The 24,172-nt window shown below is 35.3% G+C and overlaps 1 protein-coding gene across 1 annotated transcript in view; it reads left to right on the top strand.

Moving 5' to 3' along the window:
• Nucleotides 1-380: 380 nt before the first annotated feature.
• LOC149577313 (uncharacterized) overlaps nt 381-24,172 on the top strand; it is a 200,440-nt gene continuing 176,648 nt past the window's right edge. The window contains exons 1-2 of the mRNA XM_089823391.1: nt 381-896; nt 16,938-17,159. Of these exons, the coding sequence (XP_089679517.1) occupies nt 741-896; nt 16,938-17,159 (378 nt within the window). The 5' untranslated portion in view covers nt 381-740. The remainder of the gene's footprint in view (nt 897-16,937; nt 17,160-24,172) is intronic.

The raw sequence follows: 24,172 nt of genomic DNA, 5'->3' as shown, positions 1-24,172 counted from the left end.
CAATTATAAATTAAGCATATATTATAGATCATTGATGATCTAGATTTTAAAAAAATCTAATTAAAGCCTAGATTAATTATTATTATTACTTATTGTACCTTTGATTCAACTTCACTAGTAGACCACAAACATTTCAACACTAAATGATTTTTCATCTCATTTTCTATTAGAAATTATCATTATCATTATTTATTCAAAATTATATTTCAATTATAAATTAAGCATATATTATAGAATCATTGATAATCAAGATTTTTTTAAAATCTGACCAAAGCCTAGATTAATTATTATTATTAATACTTATTGTACCTTAGATTTAACTTTTTAACATAATAATATTTAAAAGAAATAAAAGGAGAAAATATATGAAAAAAATCTCTATCCAAAACTTTATGAATGAAGTTCAGCGTGGAGCTTCTAATTCAAACCATTGCTTCTTAAAGCACCCATTAATCATCCGGAAGATTTCTATGGTCTTGAGCCTTTGGTTTTGACGCGAGGCCTCCGTAATTAATGTCCTAATCATGCATAAGACAGTTTTAGACGATTTAAAAAACACCGAGGAAAAAAACGCTCCACCTGAAAGTCAAAACGAAGGTATCCGCGAAATATATTGCGCCTTCTGGAACCCAGAGAACAGGAAGCAAGGTTATATTATACACACAAGTAAGAGTAGAGCAGAAGGAAGGAAAGAAGAAAAGGGAAAGCAGATCTGTTAACAATTCAAACGATTTGTAAAAATGTCGTGGCTGAGAAATGCGATGAACAAGGCAGCTGAGGTGGGAGCGGGAGGGAGGAACAATCTCACCCGCACCGTAAAGACCTATGCAGGCAACGTCGTTCAACAGGCCGGTCAGGCTGTGGCCGAAGGCGCTAAAATTATTCAAGATCGAATGGTAAACCTGCTTGATTTCGTTAATGGCAGGTTTAATTTTTCTCGATTTTTCTGTTATTAGTGTACAGCTTCTCCGCATTGCTGGATAGCGTTATTTTGAAATTATTTTGTAAATTATTTTATTCGAACATTGTTTTAACGATCTCTTGTTTTTATGTATTTATAATGGAATTCATGTTTATTAGTATTTAGTTCATTGGTAAACAGGTATTACTATTCAGGGTTAGAGCTTAAATGATTTTTTGCATTTTTAAATTCTATTTATTAGTAAATTTTCCTTGCTTGCTCGAATTCACTCAGGATTTATATTTAGCTTGGGCTTGTAAGGGTAGGCAATGCCCAATTCAACATTCATAATGAGATATGGCATTTTACCTGGTTCAACATCGACATTGAACATATGAGCATGTTTTTGACTGTTCGATGAACACACCCCCATAATTGAATGCGGTGGTTTACATATGTAGATATGAGCATGTAAAAATGTCTCATAAACATGGGTTTGCACATTATAAGAGCCCGAGAGAGAGAAAGAGAAAGAAACAGAATCTCATTGTCAAGTTTCTGAATTATGTGAAAATGACTGTGGTAGAGGACACAAATGAAAGAATATATATATGATCTTTAAGATCAAAATTAGAATGATTCCCCTGCAAGAGGTCATCGTCATTTCAATGCAATATCAACTTTCTCATCTTCAAATTATGTGTCTTCTTTTTCGACTACATGATTTTCCTTCTAGCAGAATTTATAGGCTTGGTAAAAACACTATTAGTATATGTTATTATAATTAGCCATTTTTTTTGTTACTTTGAAGGTGGTTTCATCAGTGTTACAAGTCTCAGACTTGCCTCAGACTCAGCAAGCTGAGATCGGACTTGGACTTGGTCTTGACAAATAAAAAACCCAAGTAATTTAAAATTTTTTAAGGATTAAATTTTTTTTTTCATCCATCATTTAGTCAATTAACATCAAATACACAATAACTGAGATAAATAAAAGCTACTTTGCACACATACACAACCTTGCATAGATTGCATAAGTATTAATGTGGATTTCTGAAGGTAATTATATTAAGTTAAACTGAATAACTTAATAGATATATAGTGTCATTGCCAAATGTCTACAATATTTATCGAATATGCAATCCATGGAATCAAAAGTTTTAAAACATTTATCAGAATAAATGCTCATAGTAGACTATGTCCTCCTACGAGTACGTCTAAGATAGGTCATTGAAGACTTTAAAGCTAACCTCTCTCGTTGTGTTTGAGGCTGAACCTCAGTGACGTGCTCATGATCATCCTCCTCATCGTCATACTCATCCTCATAATCCTCATCATTGTACCCATCCTCATAATCCTCATCATCAAGGTCATATCCATCACTCTTAGCCTCAGGGTCTGCACTGGGTCTCCTCGTGCTTTAGCCTCCTCCACTACCATCGCTATTACCTAAGTCTCTCGATCCATTTGATCAAGCCGCTCCAAGTCTTCATCGCTGAAGACAGGATCATCAATCTTTGCATTCCACCTTGCTTGTGGATTAACCTTCTCTAATACAATAGGCGATGTGTTGATGCCCAAGTTCTGTTTGTGACGAAGGCAAAGGTTGTAGTGAACAAGCACAAGATCATTCAACTTTTTAATTACCAACTTGTTGAGCTTCTTCAAGTGTATATGCTTGATCAAACTCCAATTGCATTCACATCCTGAAACACTCGGTGGTTGGCTCAAGTTATGAATTGCAATCCTCTATAAATTTGGCACCTTAGCACCAAACATCTCTCACCATACATTTGAAACAAGAATATTTTAAATCAATTCTATAACTTTGACTTTATCAATCTCAAGCGGTAATAGAATTAAAAAATAGAATTTGGAATCATATATATTTACTAGGCATTAGTTCTTTCCAAATTTTCTTGCATCACTCTCGTGGAAATAGGTCTCCCTGTGCTTTCTTATACATTTCTATCTAGCAAACTATAACTATTCCAACTGTTTCATTGGGTGACAATTCTCTCTATAACATCATATAGGCCACTCCACACCTTGTTATCAACTTTGAAACCTGGGCTGAATTGGTATGTTGAACTAAGGATGGGCAGTTGCATGTATAGGCCTGTGAAGTAGATTGTGACATCGCTTACTAATGACATCCCATATTGGACCATATTTATCCCGAATGGCCTCGTTCACTCTATCCATGCCCTCATAAAAGTATCGCATCGAGGGCTTCCCTTCATCAACAATCTGTAGGAGAACAATAAGTTCTCTAAACTGCAATCTTGTGAATGGTGAAACATTAAGCTTTAAGTTTTGCTTTTAAAAATGAATAATGAACATAAGCAAGTGTTTAACGAAAATGATGAAATGAAATGGAAATGAGAACAAAAAGGGAAATTACCTCCACAATCTCCTTGGCCAGTCGCCAAAAGCCACACTCATGAAAAACCTGATAAATCGTCTCAACCCTTGCATTGCTCTTTACATATGATGATCTTGTCCACTCCTCACATACAAACATGCCTTTCAAACCAGCCTTTGACTTGAGCAAGGATTGTAATGTGAGAAAATGCGATACAAATCTAGTTACCCTTGGACAAGACAACTCTTTTTGCTTTGTGTGTTGCCTTATAAGGTCGAGGACCCACACATGATTATATATGAATTTACAAATATTTTTTCGTTGCTTTACATTGTTTTTATCGAAAAAAGTTTATCAAGATCATCCAACATGAGGTCAATGCAATGAGCAATACAAGGGGTCCAAAACAAGTAGCAGTGCCTCTCTATAAGAAGTTTTCTTGCAACAATATAATTTTCTGTATTATCTGTGACTTTTTGCACCACACTCTCCTCACCCTCCTCTTTTAACACTTACTCCATTACCTCCCAAAGATACTTTGCATTTTTTGTTTTCCACGAGGCATCAATTGATTTCCAAAACATTGTGGCACCTGAGAAAAAATAAAGAAATTTAGTGCAATGATCAAATTACTATTAATGTCTAACTTTCTAAGTACAATATTGAATAACTGGATGAGGAGACCAGAAAATTCAGTAGTGCTCTATTTCTTCTATTAGTCCAACCATTGGTGATGATGGTGCAACCCTTTGTCCTCCATACTTAATGCTGCCCCTCAATTTTAACTTTTACATCAGCCACTCATCAGGTCAAAAAATGACATTTTAGCTCCTCATCATTAGGGGCTTTGAACCCTGGACCACAAATAGTAACAACATCTATTGCAATTTGCCAATAAGGAAACCTAAAATAATTAACTAAACAAAAAAGTGTTCTTATTAGTAAGAGAAATAAACTGTAAGACATACAAATTCTTGAGTCTTGAAAGCAAGAGAAGTAAGACACACAAATAAAAAAATTAAAATAATAAGTACCTTGCTGCATTAAATGGAAGGTTGTTGTAGAAAAAGTAATCTCCAAGTGCCATTTTTGCTTGCTCATGCTTCTCCTTATTTCAACCCATGCCCTCATGTGATGGTTGTGCACTTGGAGTTGTGCGTGGAACAAAGATGGAATCTAGTGTGAATTTTCGCTTACTAACCCGAGGCCCAATGTTCACACTTGCAAAAGCAATAGTACTAGTAGGTGGAACTGGAGAGAAATAACTTGAGAGCCCTCTCCACTTTCAGCTAAGTATGCCATCTCTTCATGTTGGTTCTTTCTTAATTCTTTTTTCTCTTGAGCTGTTTCTAAAAGAGCTTGCATATCACATATAACATCTTGTGGTACTGCCTTGCATGGTTTAGCATCGCGCCTTGGTATATGTGCAAGGTGATATTTCAATCTGTCAATGCCTCCCCCTATAAATTTTCCCTTAAAAATTCTTGATTCTGTAATTCGCAAAGTTGTGTGGGATTCCTTCGTGGGTTTGTAATTTTTTCCTTAAAAATTATTTGTTGGGTTTTACTGTTTTTCCTAATAATGAAGCTTTGTATTGTCAGGTTTTGATTGATTTTTCACTTCAAAAATCATGTTGGGTTTTGATTGATTTTTCACCCCAAAAATTGTGTTTAGTTTTTTTGATTTTCTCCTAAAAATCATGGCTTTTTGCAGTTTGTTTTAGAGAAAGTTTTGGAGCATTACCCAAAGTATCATTAGTAGTCTTCTTAGCAGACATCCTCTGCTCTAGATTCGCAAGACTCTTGGAAAAAGAACCTATAATGCAACTATTGCCACAAGTTTGGGCATATGAAGGTTGAATCTTAGATGCGCTTAGCTGCCCTATCTAAGCAATTGGTTCGTAGACCACAACGAACAATGCAAAGCACCTTGAGCAGACAGAATTTGACTTTTACGCTTTTTGACAACTTTGTGCTCTGGATAGATTAACCGTTAAGGGAGGGTATTACGATAATAAACAGTTTCTATTATCTCTATTTAGTATCTAATGGTTATCTATTGTAAATATTAGAATGTTTCTAATATTTAGTTAGCTGTAGTTATCTGTTAGCTTTCATCAACTTTCTTTTAGTTAGAATAGAATATTTGCATTGTTTACGATCGTTTCTTAAGGAAACATTGCTTTATTCTTTTGTATATATAGACCTCTCGGTCTCAATTAATAACAAACAAATATTTTCCAATTACTTCGTAATATGATAGAGTTGGTGATATAGTGCAGTCCCTTTGTTTGCTTAAATTATAAATATGGTGGGCTTAGCAATATTAATGAGTCCCTTTGTTTGCTGAAATTATAAATATGGTGTGCTTAGCAATATTAATTATTCTTTATGCTTTGTGATGCCCAACAATTGCACTATTTATGAATCTTTATGCTTTGTAATACCTGATAACAACTCTCGATTGGTCTTAGACCCATATGAATGTAATGCCCCCTTCCAGGGAAGAAATTTAATAACAATAACAACTGAATATAAGATATTAGGAAAGTATATTTAAATTATACTGATCTGATAAAATAAATAATAATACATCATAATAAACAATTAAATTACAATTAATCTAAAGAAAGAATATATATAATAGTTTTATGTATAATAATAAAAAAGATATAATATTATTTAATTTTATATAATAAAATAATGTATTAATTGATACAATATAATATTCTATATAAATGAATCAACAAATATAATAATTCATAATAAACCGAATAATATTATCATTGTTGGGTATGACAAGAATTTAGTATCTAAGAAAGAATTGACCAAACATCAATACGATGAGAACCATTTACGTAAAGCAAACATGAATTTTGGAGAAAATTAATATAAACTATTGGTAATGATTCATTACTATTACCATGGCCAGAATAAACTAATGCTAACTATTACAGCTGATTCATGAAAAGAGGATATTGGAAATTTTAACGCTGAGTCAACACCCACTAACTAGTTGTTCCAATTGATGCAATCATCAACAGTCATTTTCTATTAAGGGATCGGCAATAGAATAAAATATATAGAGGGGACATCTGACGGGTTTAGAGAACCATGGTACAGGAAAGTACTAGATCTGCTTACAATGATATAATATATCGAACCCCAAAAGTATAGGAAGCTAGCACGGGAATGGGGGAAGAATTAATCTACTTAGCATTGGGTTAGCATTAATCTAACAGCATTGGCTTACTCAGCAGGGAAAAGACAAAGAAGATCATGGTCAGAGCCTAATACAATTAGTGGAAATGGGACAAACAAAAAATAAATAGAAAACAATTCATTTTCGCTTGCGAATTCATGTGGACCTGTTCAGATGCCAATTCCTTATTTTTATCATCTTAGCCATTACATTCCTTATCAACTTAAGCAGAGAAAGCAGAAGAGTTAATCCCAGTCATCGTTAGCAGGTAGTGAATCTGAAAGGGAATAAACCTAAATCGACAGAGAGCAAAGGAAAAATATCTGCCAGCAGATTTGTTCTTACTAAATTAACGACAACATTAATTATAGCAGCAGAAAGCAATATCAACAAGTGAAATAACCAATAACAAACACAATTATCAAAGATAGTCAATGAACTTAGAATAAAGACAAAACAAAGTAAGATTAAGAGGACAGATAAATAAGTATTGCTTCACTACAATCAGAAGAGAAAGACAAGGACATATGGACCAATGAAGAACCACATCATTAATCAGTTAGATTGTAAACTGGCATTAGAATAACTTATATTACACAGACATCATATCTCTCTTAGGTCTGAATGTATCAGACTTAAGTCCAGCTACAACATCAGAATATAACATATAGCATTGCTTGCATTGAGCATTGAATAAATATAGATGCAGAGGTATCAGATATTTTGTAGCAAATCTTTTGGGAGACAATAAAGACAAAACAAAGTAAGATTAAGAGGACAGATAAATAAGATTAAGAGGACAGATAAATAAGTATTGCTTCACTACAATCAGAAGAGAAAGACAAGGACATATGGACCAATGAAGAACCACATCATTAATCAGTTAGATTGTAAACTGGCATTAGAATAACTTATATTACACAGACATCATATCTCTCTTAGGTCTGAATGTATCAGACTTAAGTCCAGCTACAACATCAGAATATAACATATAGCATTGCTTGCATTGAGCATTGAATAAATATAGATGCAGAGGTATCAGATATTTTGTAGCAAATCTTTTGGGAGACAATAAGATAACATAGATTTATTAATGTCCAACAAGAGACCACAAACAGATTTAAGGGACTGCAAAGAGTACAACAGTGCCGCAGCCAGCAGTGGGAACACCAAATGGTGTGCGTGGAAAGAACAAAACAAGAAAGCAAAAAGACAAAAAGCAAGGGGACAGAACAAGAGGCAAGAAGAGCCTAAGTACTTCCTGCAGGTGTGAAGTAACCAAGAACCAAGGGATAAGGCCTGAGACGAAGGCAAGTACAAGTCTTGGGCCTCGTCGAAGAGGATCTGTTGTAGAAGAACAATATTTTAGGCACCTTCTCTTACCAACTCATAGAATCAATAAACACTATTACAGGCAGATGGAGTAGCGTAAATCTGAAAAGGCTCATTCATATAGAAGAAATAAGAATTATTAGAGATCGTCTGAGACCAACATGGTAGGATACGTAAATCTGACTCGAGCCTAGTAACACATAGACGTGTCCCCCCCCTGCCCCAAGTCTTAGAGACAAGGACGCACCGCAGACTTGTGGACTCCATCCTCCCATCCCTAGCGGCGTCATCAGATTTTGCTCCCTCCGCCAAGGATGGGGGGACGTCACACTGTTGACTATTTGCTGATTCAACTATTTATGTTCAATGTTCAATGTTCCAATTCAATGCAATGTTCAAGTATTTATTGCAATACATCTTTTCATAACTAGCGTTTTAAGTGCCATATGTATAGTATATACAATCCCCATGTCCCTCGCCACCGTCCCCTCGCTGCCCCCAAATTAAGGCCTCTCTGTTCCCTTGCCTCAGAAACTTGTCCCTCCATTTTGTCGTCCCCCCGTCCTCTAGGGCAGTGTAACTATGGACTCAACATAAGTAAACTATTATTCAATCTCATTACATCTTCATGCATGAAGGTTAGGATGGTTTTTGTTTGAACGACAGAGTTTTGAAACTTTTATATGCCTGGGTGGGAAAAGTGTAAAACCGTTTCAAAAGTTCACAAGCATGGCAATTTGAGCAACTATGAAATCTCAAAATTGGACTTGTTGTGGAAGGCATGTTGGGGATGATAAGTATGATAGACATGACAATATGACAAGCCTCAAAATCTTGAAATTTTGCAAAATGGAATTTTGGGAAGGAAATTTGACAATTGATGAAAGGATGCAAGGATGACCAAACCCAATTGCTTGAAGTTCAAGGAAAATGGGTTTAGAGGGGAAAATCAAACTTGTCACGGATAATAGGTATAACATCATGATAGCATGAGGAATCCTAAAATCTTGAAATTTTGCAAAGTCACTTGAAGAAAAGCCAAAATACATGTTAGTGACCACAAAGGCACCCATCACAAAGTTTATGATAAGGAAATTTTAGACAAATACCCTTAGCCAAATATTCAACAGGGGACCCAACTGAAGGCTTCTTAGAATGGTTATGAACAAAGGGTGGATATGGTCAAACAAACAACTTATGGAGCACAACAAAGCAATCTTTCCACACAAAATTGAGGTGCCCACAATAACTAAGGCATTTTTAGGTGATTATTTTGGTGTCAATGAATTTTGAATGAGTATTTGAAGTGAGATTTATATAAATTGGCTGGAAATGATAGTTTGAACAATATAAAGAGGACAATGTTGCTGCGGAAATGGATTTTGGACCAATGAAAATGTGGACTGAAATCAACCAACTTGTTTAAATTGCAATATACATCACAGTACATAACTTTCAAATGCGCAAGGTGTGATATAGAAATAAAGAAGTTATGAAACTCAAATTGTAAAGTGGCGAGATATTGAATTGTGGGATATAATTATATAAATTTTGCAAGCCATAGAATAAGTATTGACCAGAGTCTTTAAACTAGTAAAGTTTTTGTTATTCAGCTATGACTAAGCATTAGTGTAAACGACTTTTGCCCATGGCAGTAGATGCACCTTCACTTTTCTTATCTGGTCTTTTATTGATACTTATTTATATATATTTTTCCATTAGTAGGTTAGGCAGGCTGTTCTTTAGGTTGTGCATGTTGTGCCATAGTCTCTAGATCTGGTATTTCAACTCCTCGAATTTTCATAAGCTGTTTTCTGAATATCTTTATTAATATTGGTGCTACATCCCAATTTATGACCCAATTTAAAATGTTCATATAGCCGTTGAGGTTTCACGTGAAGTCAATTGACAGTTAAAATTTGTTATAATCATGTGAAATGGTAAGATGCTAAATCATTATAATTATATATGAAGATGACATGCTAGTTAACCATTATAATGATATTTTTAAGCTATTGCGGATAGTTGGTTATTTATCATGAATTCATGGGAATTGAAAAGGTATTTAGCCGTTATGATCATTTATGAATAATAACTCGTTATGGTAATATAATTTAACTGTGAAAAATTTCCTTGTAGGGAGCGTGTCGAAGGGGTGGGAACATTGTTAGAAAAGAATGAGGCATAGGGACATTACCATCATTGGGCAAATGGGTATGAATCTTGAATCACCATCGTTGAGGATCTAGCGACTTGTATAACAGGATACAATCATTAGTCACACATGAGCTATTTGATAATCTTTAAAACATCTAAGCATTTTAACTTAATCAAAGTACATACCTTTAATGGTTTATGATCGACATTCTCATCACTTCATTACAATATATATTTATGTACGTGCACATAAATATAAAATTGACACCATAGTATTATTTTTATACAAGATTTTATCTATTTAATATGTACATTAAAATGCATGTACAAGAAGATAAAATAATCTTCCAAGAGAAAACATGTATTTAGATATACATATTTAAAAGGTATGACCTTGGATAAACATTTAATATGTGCCATCTTAATAAAATATATTTACATGCAAGTAAATAAATATAAACATATTATTCTTTTGATTTGTAACCTTTCAAGTTCTTTTCCATATTTTATTTATTTATTTTCCTTATAAGAGGCTGAAATGTACACTTGGCATATGATATCGGTGTTTCAAGAAGACAAATCTTTTAACTCTTTAAGAGTTACGGCTTCTTGGAAGCCTTTGATATATCAAATGCCTCTATATATATTTCGAATTTGAGAGAAGTTGGGACAGATATTGTTTTTCACACGATTCACCTTTGCATTTTTCTACACTGCTACTTTCATGTTCTACCCCCTTGCTGAAGGTCGGATATCATAATTATTCTGGAAATTGCATACGGATTGATTCCGTGAGGGAACCAATTGTGTAGCGTCAAGCCAAGTCTTACGTCTAAGGAACCAGCTATTTGAAATCAATCCAAGGCTCACGTCTTCCATCTTAAGACTAGGTTATGTGGTCAGACTCTTCCATATTCAAATTGCTATATGTTTTCTTAAAATATTTTTGTATTTGCAATAGAAAAGAATGTGTCATGAAAATTCTGTACATTACTTCTGAATTATAAATCGAATGGATATTCGATAGTCCGAATCTCTCTTTGTTGAGTCAAGAGTAAATGTGCATGACATGTTCATACATCTCTGTTTTGTTGAAGTATATCCGAAACAAAACTTATTTCCTTGCAAGCTCATTAAGATCTTTTCTCTGATTTTGATATTGTGAAAATTGTAATTTCTTATCCCAAGATGGGTGTAGCAAAAGAGTTGGATTACTCTAATAAGATTTAAACCACTTGGGACTCACCTGGCCGTATGGCCAAGGAAAAGGGTGAAGAGGTGAGAGGAATTTGCAATAACATGAAAACGTAATTAGATGTGACAAAACAATTTATATAATTTTTAAAAAGGAATCATATGATAGCTCATGCATGTCCAATTCATTGTTTGTTGTCAAGTCGAGTGGTGTGATTAAGTACCAAGATGCTCAGTGGTTGACAAGGTGTTCCATGTCTATTCCGGGTAGGGAGGGCCTTTTTAGTTAGAGAAGTGTGAGGATAAGTTTAAGCTCCGTGGTTGGGAGGTTAAGCCCTTGACAATGTTTCCCCTCTCCACAAGATGTCAGGATGTGTATCAGACAAAGACAAGTTAAGCATTCAAACATTTATTTATAACAGGTAATTTACTTTCATGATATTTATACTAGTAGAAGATATGATGGACTAATTTATATCATTGAATTCGGTTATTTCTTTTGATGAAAACAACCTTTCTCGTCAATGTAATTGGTAACCATTTAGATCGATTGACCTTCCAACAGAATATAGAATATATCTATAGGATTGTTATTTCAGTCTTTCATGTATAAAAATAATGACTATGAGCATATCTTCTAATCTTATGCTATTGCCACAATTAGCAATAGGAAGAAAATGAATGAAACAGAGGTATCTGACGCCCCAAATGATACAGTGATATCTCATGTCCTAAATGATACAGTGGTATCCAGTGCCCTAAATGGAATAGTGGTATCTGACACCCCAAATGATACAGTGGTAATTGATGGCCTAATTGATACAGTGGTAATTGATGCCCTTATTGACACACTGGTATGTGATGCTCTAAATGATCATGCTCTAATTGATAGTGGTATTTGATGGAAATTTTCATTTGATCCTAAGTGGTATTTGAAGACTAACCTGGGTTTTGCAGAAGCATCCCTAGATTGATTTCGGTTTTGAATTCCAAGGTATGTAGATCTTAAATTCCTTGGTAAATTCATTGATAGTGTTTTCAATTGTTAGTTATGAAATTTTCATTTAATTGATTTTAACCGTTAATCTCATTCAAATGAACGTAACTGATATAACTATCATCCTATGAAAAGGAAGTAATAACTGCATTTTTTTGATATGCTAGTTGTTAGCTAAGACCTGGGAAAAAGTGGTTGTTACAATTGGCTCATTGTTTAATACCTTTGTTGATGTTAGTTTTGTACCACTACATAACACATAGCAATCAAATACTTAATATGGAATATCAAACACTCAACCCTCTTTTGAAAAGTAAATACTCATGAAGAACATGAGAAAACTTAAGGTTCCTTACACTTGTGGATACTAACTTAGTTATATTAATGAGATTTGCTGGTTAATCACGTAGGCAAGCTTACATTATTCATTCAAAGATAACTTGGTGGTACTTCGCTTTGCTTGACTTGTTCTTTTCTCCTTGGTCACTTTCACTTTCAACTACTCCTACCACTAATTGCTTACTGCTCTACTATTACTCCTATGAATGAAGAAATTAGCAAATGGATGCGGATCCAACCAAATGAAAGCTTGCCAGCGACGCTACCTCCATTGGTGCAATGATTCTAAGGGATACTCTTAGGATTTTTACACTAACACCTATCTTCCAACCCAACTTGAAGTACAAGCGGAAAGATAAAATGCAAGTAGAACTTGGGAGCGATTGGATTAGATTATCAAACGAGGCTTCCTAACAAGTCGCCAGGATGCTAGTGGCCTAGTATATAGATCCCTATCAAACATTCACAAACATCATCATACAACTAGCCATCTACTTCTACTCTAACAACATGAAATGAAATCCTCCTTTAATTTGAGAGATGAGAAGAAACATGCAAATACACCAAAATGATAATGTATATCCACCATGCAAGCCACAACAACGAATAAAGAACAATTTTGATAATATTTTGGCAACAATTCTCCAACATAACTCTCCTTTACAAATGAGAATAAAATGGCCTTATATAGAGAGGCTCAAAATTACAATGAGTGGCCAAGATTAAGAGGCAAAATCAAGGGCCAAGATTAAACCTTACAAACCCTAATTAGGGTTACCATCATCCAACCAATTACATGAGGGCACCAACTTTGTGGGCCAATGAGAAAATTACAATAATTTGTCAACCAATGAGAACATAGGACACTTGGCATTATTTGATTGCATGCTCAGGAAATTGCCACCTCATCAACCTTATCTTATAAATTTATTTAATCTTTGAGATGAGGTGAAGCCTTGGATGCTTGAGCTCGTCCTTAGAAACTTTCTCATCACCACCTGAACTTGCTTGTACCTAATGTCCTGACCTTGAAAGGGTGAGGTCTCCATGTACTTGGGGTAATTTTGCCTTGGCCTCGGTGGCTTGCCCAAATGTGAACCTCCTTGCAATTTGAGAGTCTTGCTCTTGGCCACCACCTTGAAATCAAACTTGACCTCTTTCAACCTTTCGTCTCACTTTCCTCCTTCATTATCCTTGCCTTCCTTAACCTTCCTGGTCTTTTGTAACCTCCTAGTTGAATTTGGTTTGCATGAATAGCCAAGCCTTGCCTAGCCTCAAATATTTTCAAATCACTTCCTCCAAATTTGTTCTTCCTTGAAACTCACTCTTTAATTTTCACCCCCTTTAAATCAAATAAAAGAGGTAGGAACCCATATAGAATTGCTTTTGATTTTGCATTGTCCTAATTTGCAACTCTAAATTTTCACTTATAATTCTAGCCCAATCAATTTTTCTCTTTCCATTTTCAATTTCGTCAATAAAATAGTGCATCCAGTTCTCGAATTGCATACCTTGAGCCATGCCCATGATCCGGTTGAGAAGCACAATAAGGTTGCTATACTTTGACTTGAAATCTAACCGGGTGAGCTTTGACGACCTAGTAACTCCCTTCTTGCCTTCGTGTAACCAATTTTGCCTTGGATGAATGAAGCAAGCATCTTGATTGACCCGAAAGAACTTGGCTGCTTGATCCATCATTACCACTGTCATGCCTTTCAACTATACCATGTTCATTGTGCCGATTGTTGGTGTCACTTACTCGCCTCACTTTTGAGAAGAAGGTGATCTTTGGCATCATGTCTTCGTTGTCTTTTTCTGTATTCATTCCCTTTGGGTTCTTGTTTGCACTAACATCCACCATCCTAAATACTTATTTGTGCCCTTTCGTTCTAAATGATATGGACTACACGTATCAATCTCCAAACTTTTTTCTATCAATGGAATCTAGCTTATTTTGCCTCTCCAAATCCTATCTCTACACTTATCAATCTCAAACTTCAATCCTAGGGGTGGGACTACTACTTATTTCTGCCTTTTCGTTACCTTAGGATGGACTACACTTATATCTCCCAACTTCAATCCTAGGGTGGTCTAACTTATTTTTGCCTCTCCAAGTGTCTTATCATGAAATCTACACTTACATCTCCCAACTTCAGCCTATCAATGGAGATGATGAAGTGGTGGATGAATAGTGCAAGAAGAAGATAAGGGAAACAAACCAAGCAAGAACAAAGAATAAAATCTGCGTTTAGAACCAATCTTCACCTTTAAAAATGAATGAGAATCTTACCTTAAATCTGCCTTCTACCATTAGTCGAACCTCTTCAAGTTCAGATCTGATCTCAGAAAATTCAGTCCTCCTTGCAAATAATGAATCTCTAGCGAAAATCAGGATTCACCAACCTTGTCTCTCTTGAAAATTCTCCAATATGCAAAATCAGATCTCATGCAAATTGCTCCCTAGTGAAATTCGCCCAGCTCTACAAAAATCAGACTTTCCAAGACAACTTTGCTGCACTTTAACCAATTTCAAACCTTCAAAATCACCCAGCTAGGGCAGAAAATCATTGCCCTAGGAAGAAATCGTAATCCCCCAAAGCAAAAATCGCCAACCTCCAAAATTCTGCCCACAAAATTTCACCTCCACTGCAAATTTGGGTCTGCACTTTAAAACTCTGCCATACTGCAAATTTCAGCCAACGAGGGCAGAAAATTGCCCCTAAAAATCAGAATTGCTGCCTCCAAAATTCGCCCAACTAGGGCAGAAAATTGCTCCTCTAAATCAGACCTTCTGCTGCAAATTTGGGCCTCCAAACAAATTCGCTTAGGGCAGAAAAGAAATCTGCTCCTAACAAAAAAACACACCCCTTAAATGAAGAAAGTCACTGCCCACAAGGAGGAAAATTGTTGCAAAAAATTGGAAAATCAGACCTCACAATTAACCATGCTCCCCCTCCAAACAAATTTGCTGCTCCAGAGAATGGAAGAAGTTGGAATGAGAAATGAAGAGGAGGAGCCTCTTCTTACACCAAACTTTTGCCTCCTTGATTAGGGCCTACCTACATTGGAGGGAAATAAAATTAAATAAGGGGTTTAAATTAGCCAAATCCGAAATTACCATAAGCCTTAAAATTGAAATTTAAAAAAAAATTCATGTAGGCCTCTAATATACCTTAAAACCTTCCCCATTGTGGCCCCAATAATTTACCTTGAATTTCACACCTCTTAGGCCTTAAAATACATTGAATTTAACACACAAAGGGGGCCAAATTAAATTTCCAAATTACAAACATTCAGCCCAAAAATATGATTTTAATTTCAATTTCATTTCTTTTTAAAATTTCGAAATCCCCCCTCTAGGCAATTTAATGTCAACCTAATCAAATTTTGCACTTCAATCCAATTTCAATTGTTTGCTATACATTTCAATTTGCAATTAAAATAAATTCTTATTTGGCAATTCAATTTCATTCAAAATTCAATTTCACCATCAAAACATTTCTTTTCACCATCAAAGTTTTTTTAGATTTCCAAAACAACCAAGTCCACAAATTCATTTTGAAAATGCTCAAGCTTATACAATTATATCAAATTTTCAAAAAATCCATCGAAGTCCAAAATTTGTCTTGTCATATTATTTTAACCATCAAAAAAATGTTGTTGTTGAATTCTCTTTGGCCTATGGACAAAATTACATGTTCCGGAAAATCAAGTTTAGTAGTAGGTGAAAACAAACCAAATCCCCTCCTGGCCCGAAGAAGTCCGAGGTTTAAAATCGCCAATTCGAAAAACCTCTGAACAATTCCAAATTTTGCTGAGGCAAACAAAGACTTATAACAGCCACAAAAATTGCCAAGGCCTGCTGAAAAAGGGGGGGTCCCCACAGTTTTGGGGCGATGGTGTGAAAAGCTCACAGCAACCTTCATTGGGGATTTGTAGGATATGTGCATCTGGCACTAAGCAATGATGCTTCAGGGATTTAGAATCCCTTCTAAATATTAATATGGGCTCTAAAAAATTGGAATCGCTGATATTAAAATGTTTTTTGAACCTTTGTTAGTCTTGGTATCATGTGATTATGTCACTGCATGTAGGAAGTACAATCTAATTTTGTTGCATACACAGAGATTGCAGAAGGGATTTATTTATACAGAGAAACATTTGATAGGTGGTAGGTAAGTAACCACCTTTACGGTTTACCCTTAATATCAGCTGATCACTTAACAAATGTCTAATTATATCTTCAAATCAGACAAAATAATTTCTAATATTATGCTGCTTTATGATTTTGCAATAATCATATACAAAAGTTTCTTCTCTGGTCATCACCTTACTGTATGTGACTGATAATTGCCAAAAGTTACAGAAGTATTAAATCTGTGTTTAAGCAGTCTGCCACCATCTGTGGACATTTGACAGATACTTATTCAGATATTTCTTGTGGCTTTGCAGTCTGTAAGAAACATGAACAACTTCAAACATGCAGTGAGAAGATTGGAAGAGGTTGCTCTCTCTGCTAGAGGAACGGAGAGGTTTCAAGCATTAGGAAGGTGGTTGGTTGCACTCAAGGAAATTGAGAAGGATTCCAAATCTGGGGGTCACATAGGAGACAGAAATCACGAACAAGTTCAGATACCTGAAGATGAGAGGGCATCACCAAGAAAAGCTTCTTTGGTGAGTCTATTTGATAGCCAATAGTTTTGTTTTGTTACTTCCATTTTCTTGGTTCTTTTCTTGTTCTAAAAATTCTAATCCTTGGAAGTTAAATGTTAGATGTGAAGACCACGTTGCTGGTTGGCTAAAATTTTGTCTTATTTGTGTTTAAGGCATAACTAGAAGAATTTCAAACTATAATCATTATACCATTTCCACCTTTCCTTAAAAGTGCATCCATCAGAGTTAGTTTGTTAACTATGTTATAAAAAAAGAGAGGTTAAAATCAGTCAAAATATATATGGGAGTGGGTTAGTGAATATTTTAATAGATGTTAGTGAATATTTTAGAATAATAAATTTGACTCATGAGAGTTTAAAGCAAACTAATAAATATTATAAAGGGAGTTAAAAGGTGACAAAGAAGGAAAAAGACAAAAGGACAGGAGAAGGAAACTGAAGAGTCATTGTTTTGAGCATAGAAGGAGGGGGGGGGGGGGGGGGGGTCTTCTCTTTTAGCATGCTGATGTATAATGCAATATCCTATTTTAAGGTCTTCTAAGGGGCACTTACTGGTTCATTGTTGTTTTATTTCACTGGGTTTATTTGCAAAAGATAGCTGTTGTTTTCTGAAAATTATTTGAAAGTAAAAGTGGGAAAAATATCTGGCTGGGATATTTCAGGCCCAAGGGCAGAAACTCTGTCCCCTTTGACCTCATTGTTAAATTATTGTAGTGTTTCCTATTGATGTCTTATTAGTTGTCTAAGTTAGTTTATGCAGTTTCTATATTTGTCTTTAGTTCATGTTTGTTTCACTTGGAAACATTGTCTTTGTAAATCTATTTAAGGAGCCTTCATCTATTTTGTTTTATATAACATTTACAACATTGATTTACCATAACACCTATGTGGTCCTTAAGCATTCCCATGAGGTGGTTTCCCTAGTGGGGCCAGTGTACCGTTGCCTTCTATCATGCCATTCTTCTCTCCTCTTATGATTGAGGATTCTTTCTAGTTTATTATAACAATTACTCAATATGGAGTTTATAGGGGAGACTGCAATAGGGTGCCGTTAAAATGTTTCTTGATCCTAGGCTCAAGGTCAAAAACTCTATCTCCTTTGGTCTCAAGTTGTCCTTAACCATTCTCATGAGATGGTGTACCTAATGAGGGATCCTCCATCGTCCCCCCTCTTTGCACTCTCTTTCCTGGACGTGAATGATTGTTGCAAACAGAAATTCACATTAATAAATGCATAGATGTTTATGATTGATCAAGCATTCATGTCTGCATAAATTTTTATATAAATGTACACATTCACATCTATACAATTGATATAAGTACATATGCAGAAGTAATATAAATATCTCTTCATACCACATAATTCAAGAGGTTATTATTACATAAATCACCCTGCTGCATATATGATTACTCTTGCTGTTGATTCAATTGCTGTTTAATGATTGATTGACTGAATGAATTCTATAGATTGTATGATTTGAGGTACTGGTGAGTGATGATTAAGAAATTGTTGATTAGATGATTGATGAATGGTGATCTAATGAGTGCTGGTTTGATATATTGGTGAATTGAATGATTGCTGATTCGATTGAGAGGTTTTCTGATTGATTGTTTGCTTGATTTGATATTGATGATTGCTTTTGTGAATTCATGAGTGATAATTGTTAAGTGATCCTTAAATGATTGGAATGATCCCTTTTATACTCCATTGGTGAAAGGGTCGCCACTTTGCATAAGACTAGAGCCACCTCCCTTGATTACTGCCCTTTGAGAGTAATACATTTATTTCCCAATTGATTTCTCTTGCCTCTTCTCCTCAAACAAACCTTCTACTCTTTATATATTCCAACGTAAGTGGGAGGTCACATCTCTCTATCACGTCTGCCTCTGTGCAATGCCCACAACGTTTCACAATTACCACCCTCCAAGAATGTAATAATTCTTCATCACTTCTTCCCTATGATAGATTAACAACATTTCATTATTACGACCTTTTGAGAGTCACAACCCTTCATTTCTACTCTTTGAAAGAGTAAGAACCTTTCTTCATCACAACTTTTTGAGAGAGTCACAACCTCTCATCATTTGTATTCCTTGGGAGAGTCACAACCTACCATTATTAGAAGCTTTTGAAAAAGTCAGAACCCTTGATAACTTTGTTCTTTTGACGGGGACACTTCTTTATTTTCTTCTGTATGAAGGCTTTCTTGATTTCCCTTTTTCTGTTCTCTTCCTTTCTTTCCCCCATTGAAATTAAGTTCGAATTTCCCTTTTTAATTCTGATGTTAATGGGAGTGACAACTTTTCATCTTGTGCCTTCTAACCGTTTATTAAACTTAAATAAAATTTTAGTAGTTGTTATGTTTAATTTTATTCTTTTATATATATAATTAAAAGATCATTTTTAAAATTTAAAATTTTAATGTTATTATTATTATTTAGTATTAATCCTATTTTCAGAAGGGGACATTACAGCTTGTTATGGAGGAATTCAATACTTGAAAATGCAGCAAATTCTCTAGGTCATGTTGGTTTTGACAAGCCAAACTGACCTCTGCTAGAATAAAGGCTAGTAGTTGATGTAGAGCGAAGGATGACACATTCAATATCTGGAATAGTTTTTCCTAGCTGAATTAAACAACGGGTGTTTGAGTGTCACCCAGAGAATGGATAGATTAATAAATATAGATTAGCAAGTGCTTATGAAAGTATGTAGAAATTGTTACGATTAAACCACAGATAGAAATAACAATTGCATGCAAATATAACCAATATTAGAAAAATAATAGAGCACACAGAAAAGAACACAAGACACCAAGATTTAACGTGGTTCACCCAATCCCTAGGCTACGTCCACCAAACAACAAGTCTAATATTATTACGATCTAGTAATTACAACCTGATTACAATCCATACTCTCTTATAGCTCAATAGCACCGCAAGAACCAATTTTCGCATCACCACTATAAAATAATCCCCAACCCTAAGCCCTTTTTAAAAAGTATTTTTACCGCTTTAGGGTTATAATTAATAATTACATGTTGGCCCAAAATCCCGATAAAATAGGATCTAAATTTTTTTTTGAGCCCAAAAGAATTTATGAAGTATGTACAATATTTTCTTGATCAGTCTCCACAATCTAACAATCTCCCATTTGGGGACTGATCAGGCTCCACACTAAACAACAATCTCCCACTTGGAGACTGATCCTGTAGCTATGCCGCTACTCCATGAGACTTCCACTGGATCAAACCAATCAGCTGTTCTTTTATTCATGCTCAGTTTAGAAGACCAATCGAAGCTGAAGAGAAGTTCAACTTCTCTTTTGTTACTACCTTTATAAACATATTTGTTGGATTGTCATCTGTATGTATCTTGTCCAGCTTTAACTGTCCATCCTCCAAAACTGATTGAATGAAATGGTACCGCAACTGTATGTGTTTGGTCTTTGAATGTAGAGCTGAATTCTTTGCAAGATGAATGACACTCTGACTATCTGTAAACAAATAATTATCCTTCTGAGGGTGTCCTAGTTCTTTCAAGAAGAACTGTAGCCATATCATCTCCTTGGCTGCCTTTGTAGCAACAACATACTTTGCTTTTGTAGTGGATAAAGCATTAACCTTCTGTAACCTAGAAACTTAGCTCACGGCTGCCCCACCAATAGTAAAGACATAACCTGTAGTACTTTTCACCTGGTATCAATATCCCCTACCAAATATGAGTCAACATAGCCCTGTAAAGCAGTAGTAGAGCCACCAAAGTGTAAACACTTATTGGATGTTCCTCTCAAATATCTGAGAATCCATTTGACTGCATTCTAATGCTCAATTCTTGGATGACTCATATACCTGCTAACGAATCCCACTGCATGTGCAATATTTGGCTTGGTACATACCATAGCATACATCAAGCTTCCTACAACTGAAGCATAGGGTACCTTGGACATCTTATCGTCCTCTTCTTGTGTCTTGGGACACATCTCCTTAGTCAACTTCAAATGGCCAGGTAAAGGTGTGTTGACAGCTTTAGCATTATTCATAGAGAAATGTTGCAACACCTTCTCAACATAATCAGCCTGAGACAGCTTCAATTTTTTGTTCTTCCTATCTCTGAAAATCTTTATACCAAGGATTTTTTTTGCTGCCCCCAAATCCTTTAGAGCAAATGCATGTGCTAACTAGCGTTTTAGCCCCTTAATATGATCCATGTTAGACCGAGGTACAAGCATATCATCAACATATAAACATAAAATAATGTAACTGTCATCATCCAACCTCTTAAAATAAACACAATGATCTAAATGACACCTATTGTATCCATGCTCATGCATAAAATTGTCAAATTTTAGATACCATTGCCGAGGTGCTTGCTTCAAGCCATATAAACTTTTCTTCAATTTGCACACTAAGTTCTTCTTACCTTTGACCTCAAATCCCCGTGGCTAAGCCATATATATCTCTTTATCCAAATCACCATGAAGGAAGACTGTTTTAACATCAAGCTGCTCTAAATGTAAATCTTCAGTGGCCACAATACTTAAAATAGTACAGATAGAAGTCATCTTAACAACAGAAGAAAATATCTCATCAAAATCAATGCCCTTTTTTTGTGCAAATCCTTTTACAACTAACCTGGCTTTAAATCTTTTTTTACCTCCATCCTCTTCTTTTAACCTGTAAACTCACTTATTCTATAAAGCTCCTTTACCTACATGCAACTTGCATAAATCCCATGTCTTATTCTTCAGCAAAGAGTCAATTTCGTCTTTCATTGCAGACTTCCATTGAATCTTAGTATCCACTTGCACAGCTTCATCATAACATTTAGGTTCACCAACATCAGTAAGTAAAATTGAATACAAAGAGGGAAAAAATCTTTCTGAAGGTCTAATTTGCCTTGTTGACTGTCTAACATTCACTGGTGTGTGGTATTTGTTATTGTGGTTGTTGCACATCATGAGGAATGGCTGGAACATCATCTTTTGGAGTATCATCCAACACTACAGAATCATCTTCTTTCTTCTCATGTTGCTGCAACAGATCTTTGTACAACACTTTCTCATTGAATATGACATCCCTGCTTCTTGCAATTTTATGATTTTCAAAATCCCAAAGCCTATAACCAAATTTATTAATGCCATACCCAACAAATACACATTTCTTTGACTTAGCTTCCAGCTTCGTTCTATTTTCAGAATCTATGTGAGCAAACGCTTCACAACCGAAAGTTTTGAGAAAAGAATAACTCACCTTACTAGTCCATGCTTCCTCTGGAATACCACAACCCAAAGGAGTAGAGGGACCTCTATTAATCAAATATATAGTAGTATTGACAGCCTCTGCCCACATGTGTAAAGACAACCCAGCATGCAACCTCATGCTCCTTGCACACTCCTTTATAGTCCTGTTCATGCGTTCAACCACACCATTTACTTGTGGAGTCCTTGGAACAGTTTTCTGTCTATGAATACCGTTAGTGGAGCAATAATCTTCAAATTCATGACTGCAATACTCACCACTATTATCAGATCTGAGACATTTTAATTTCTTACCAGTCTCATTTTCAACCAAGCATTTCCATTTCTTAAAAGTTTGAAATAGATCAGATTTCTGTCTAAAGAAATAAACCCATACTTTTCTAGTTGCATCATCAATGAATGTAACATAATAATAAGAGCCACCAAGGGAAGATACCTGAGCCGGTCCCCATACATTGGTATGCACAAGCTCTAATTTCTCCTTTTTGGTTTCCTTCTCGGTCTTTACAAAACTCACTTTCTTTTGTTTTCCATACACACAACTTTCACAGAAATCCATATTAACACATTTCAGATCTGGTAAAACATTCTTTGAATGAAGTACTTTAATACCTTTCTCACTTATGTGCCCAAGTCTGTTGTGCCATAGCACTCTATCAGAATTTACAACAGCTATTTGTTGTCATTGCTCAAATGCAACAACTGTTCCTGAACATTCATTGTGCTCTGAAACAATTAAAGTAGAAGGAACAATATGACTGTACAAAGATATAAGGTGCCACATGCACACTTTTTGCTACTATAAGGGAACTTTTTGAAACCTTCCAATTTTTATTAGTAAAAGTAACTACACAATTCTCATCACCGAGTTGCCCTGCCGAAATTAGATTCCTACTCAGACTTGGAACATGTCTTACCTCATGTAGTAGCCAATGATTCCCATTCTGCAACTTAATCTTAACTTTTCCCTTTCCAACAATCTGACAGGGTTCATTATCCCCCAAATAAACAAGTCCAAAATCCCCTTGGACATAATCAATGAAATAACCTCTATGAGGTGTAGCATGAAATGAAGCACCTGAATTTAACACCCATGAATCATCAACATTTTTTAAAGAGAGAAGCAAAGCATCCTCTTCGGATTTGTTACTTACCACATTTGCCTCCTTTTCTCCATCTGGTTTATCTCCTTCATTTTTCTTTCGATTCCAACAATCTTTCTTTTTATGCCCTGGTTTCCCACAGTACCAACGGTTGTTCGGTCCTCTCGATTGAGACCTCCCCTTTGACTTTCCTCTTGATCTTCCACGATTTCCAAAATTACTTCCTCTCTCACTCGTTCTGCCTCGACTTTATGCGTTCAAAGCACTTCCTGATGTAGATCCGCCTGAGGATTTCCTACGAGTTTCCTCACTCAAAATAACACCGATCACATCATCATATTTTAGGGTACTAGATCTAGGAACATAATTACACGCAGCCATTACCAAGCCCATCTAGCTTTCAGGCAAAAAACACAAAATCAAGAGAGCCCTAATTTTTTCATCAAAATTGATACCGACAGAGGATAACTGACTAGTAATAGTATTAAACTCATTTAAATGATCTGCAACAGATCCACTTTCTGTCATTTTCATATTAAATAGATGCTTCTTAAGAAATACCTTGTTTGAAGCGGAGGGCTTTTCATATAGTTTTGCTAGGGTTTGCATCAACTCTTCTGTTGTCTTCGCTTTTGTAAAATTAAATGCCAC

This window comes from Cupressus sempervirens, chromosome 1 (assembly GCF_028749045.1).
Source record: "Cupressus sempervirens isolate cs-2001-9-10 chromosome 1, ASM2874904v1, whole genome shotgun sequence".
In the NCBI taxonomy this organism is placed as follows: domain Eukaryota; kingdom Viridiplantae; phylum Streptophyta; class Pinopsida; order Cupressales; family Cupressaceae; genus Cupressus; species Cupressus sempervirens.
The sequence above is the reverse complement of the archived record's forward strand: the minus strand, read 5'-3'. Positions and strand labels throughout refer to the sequence as shown.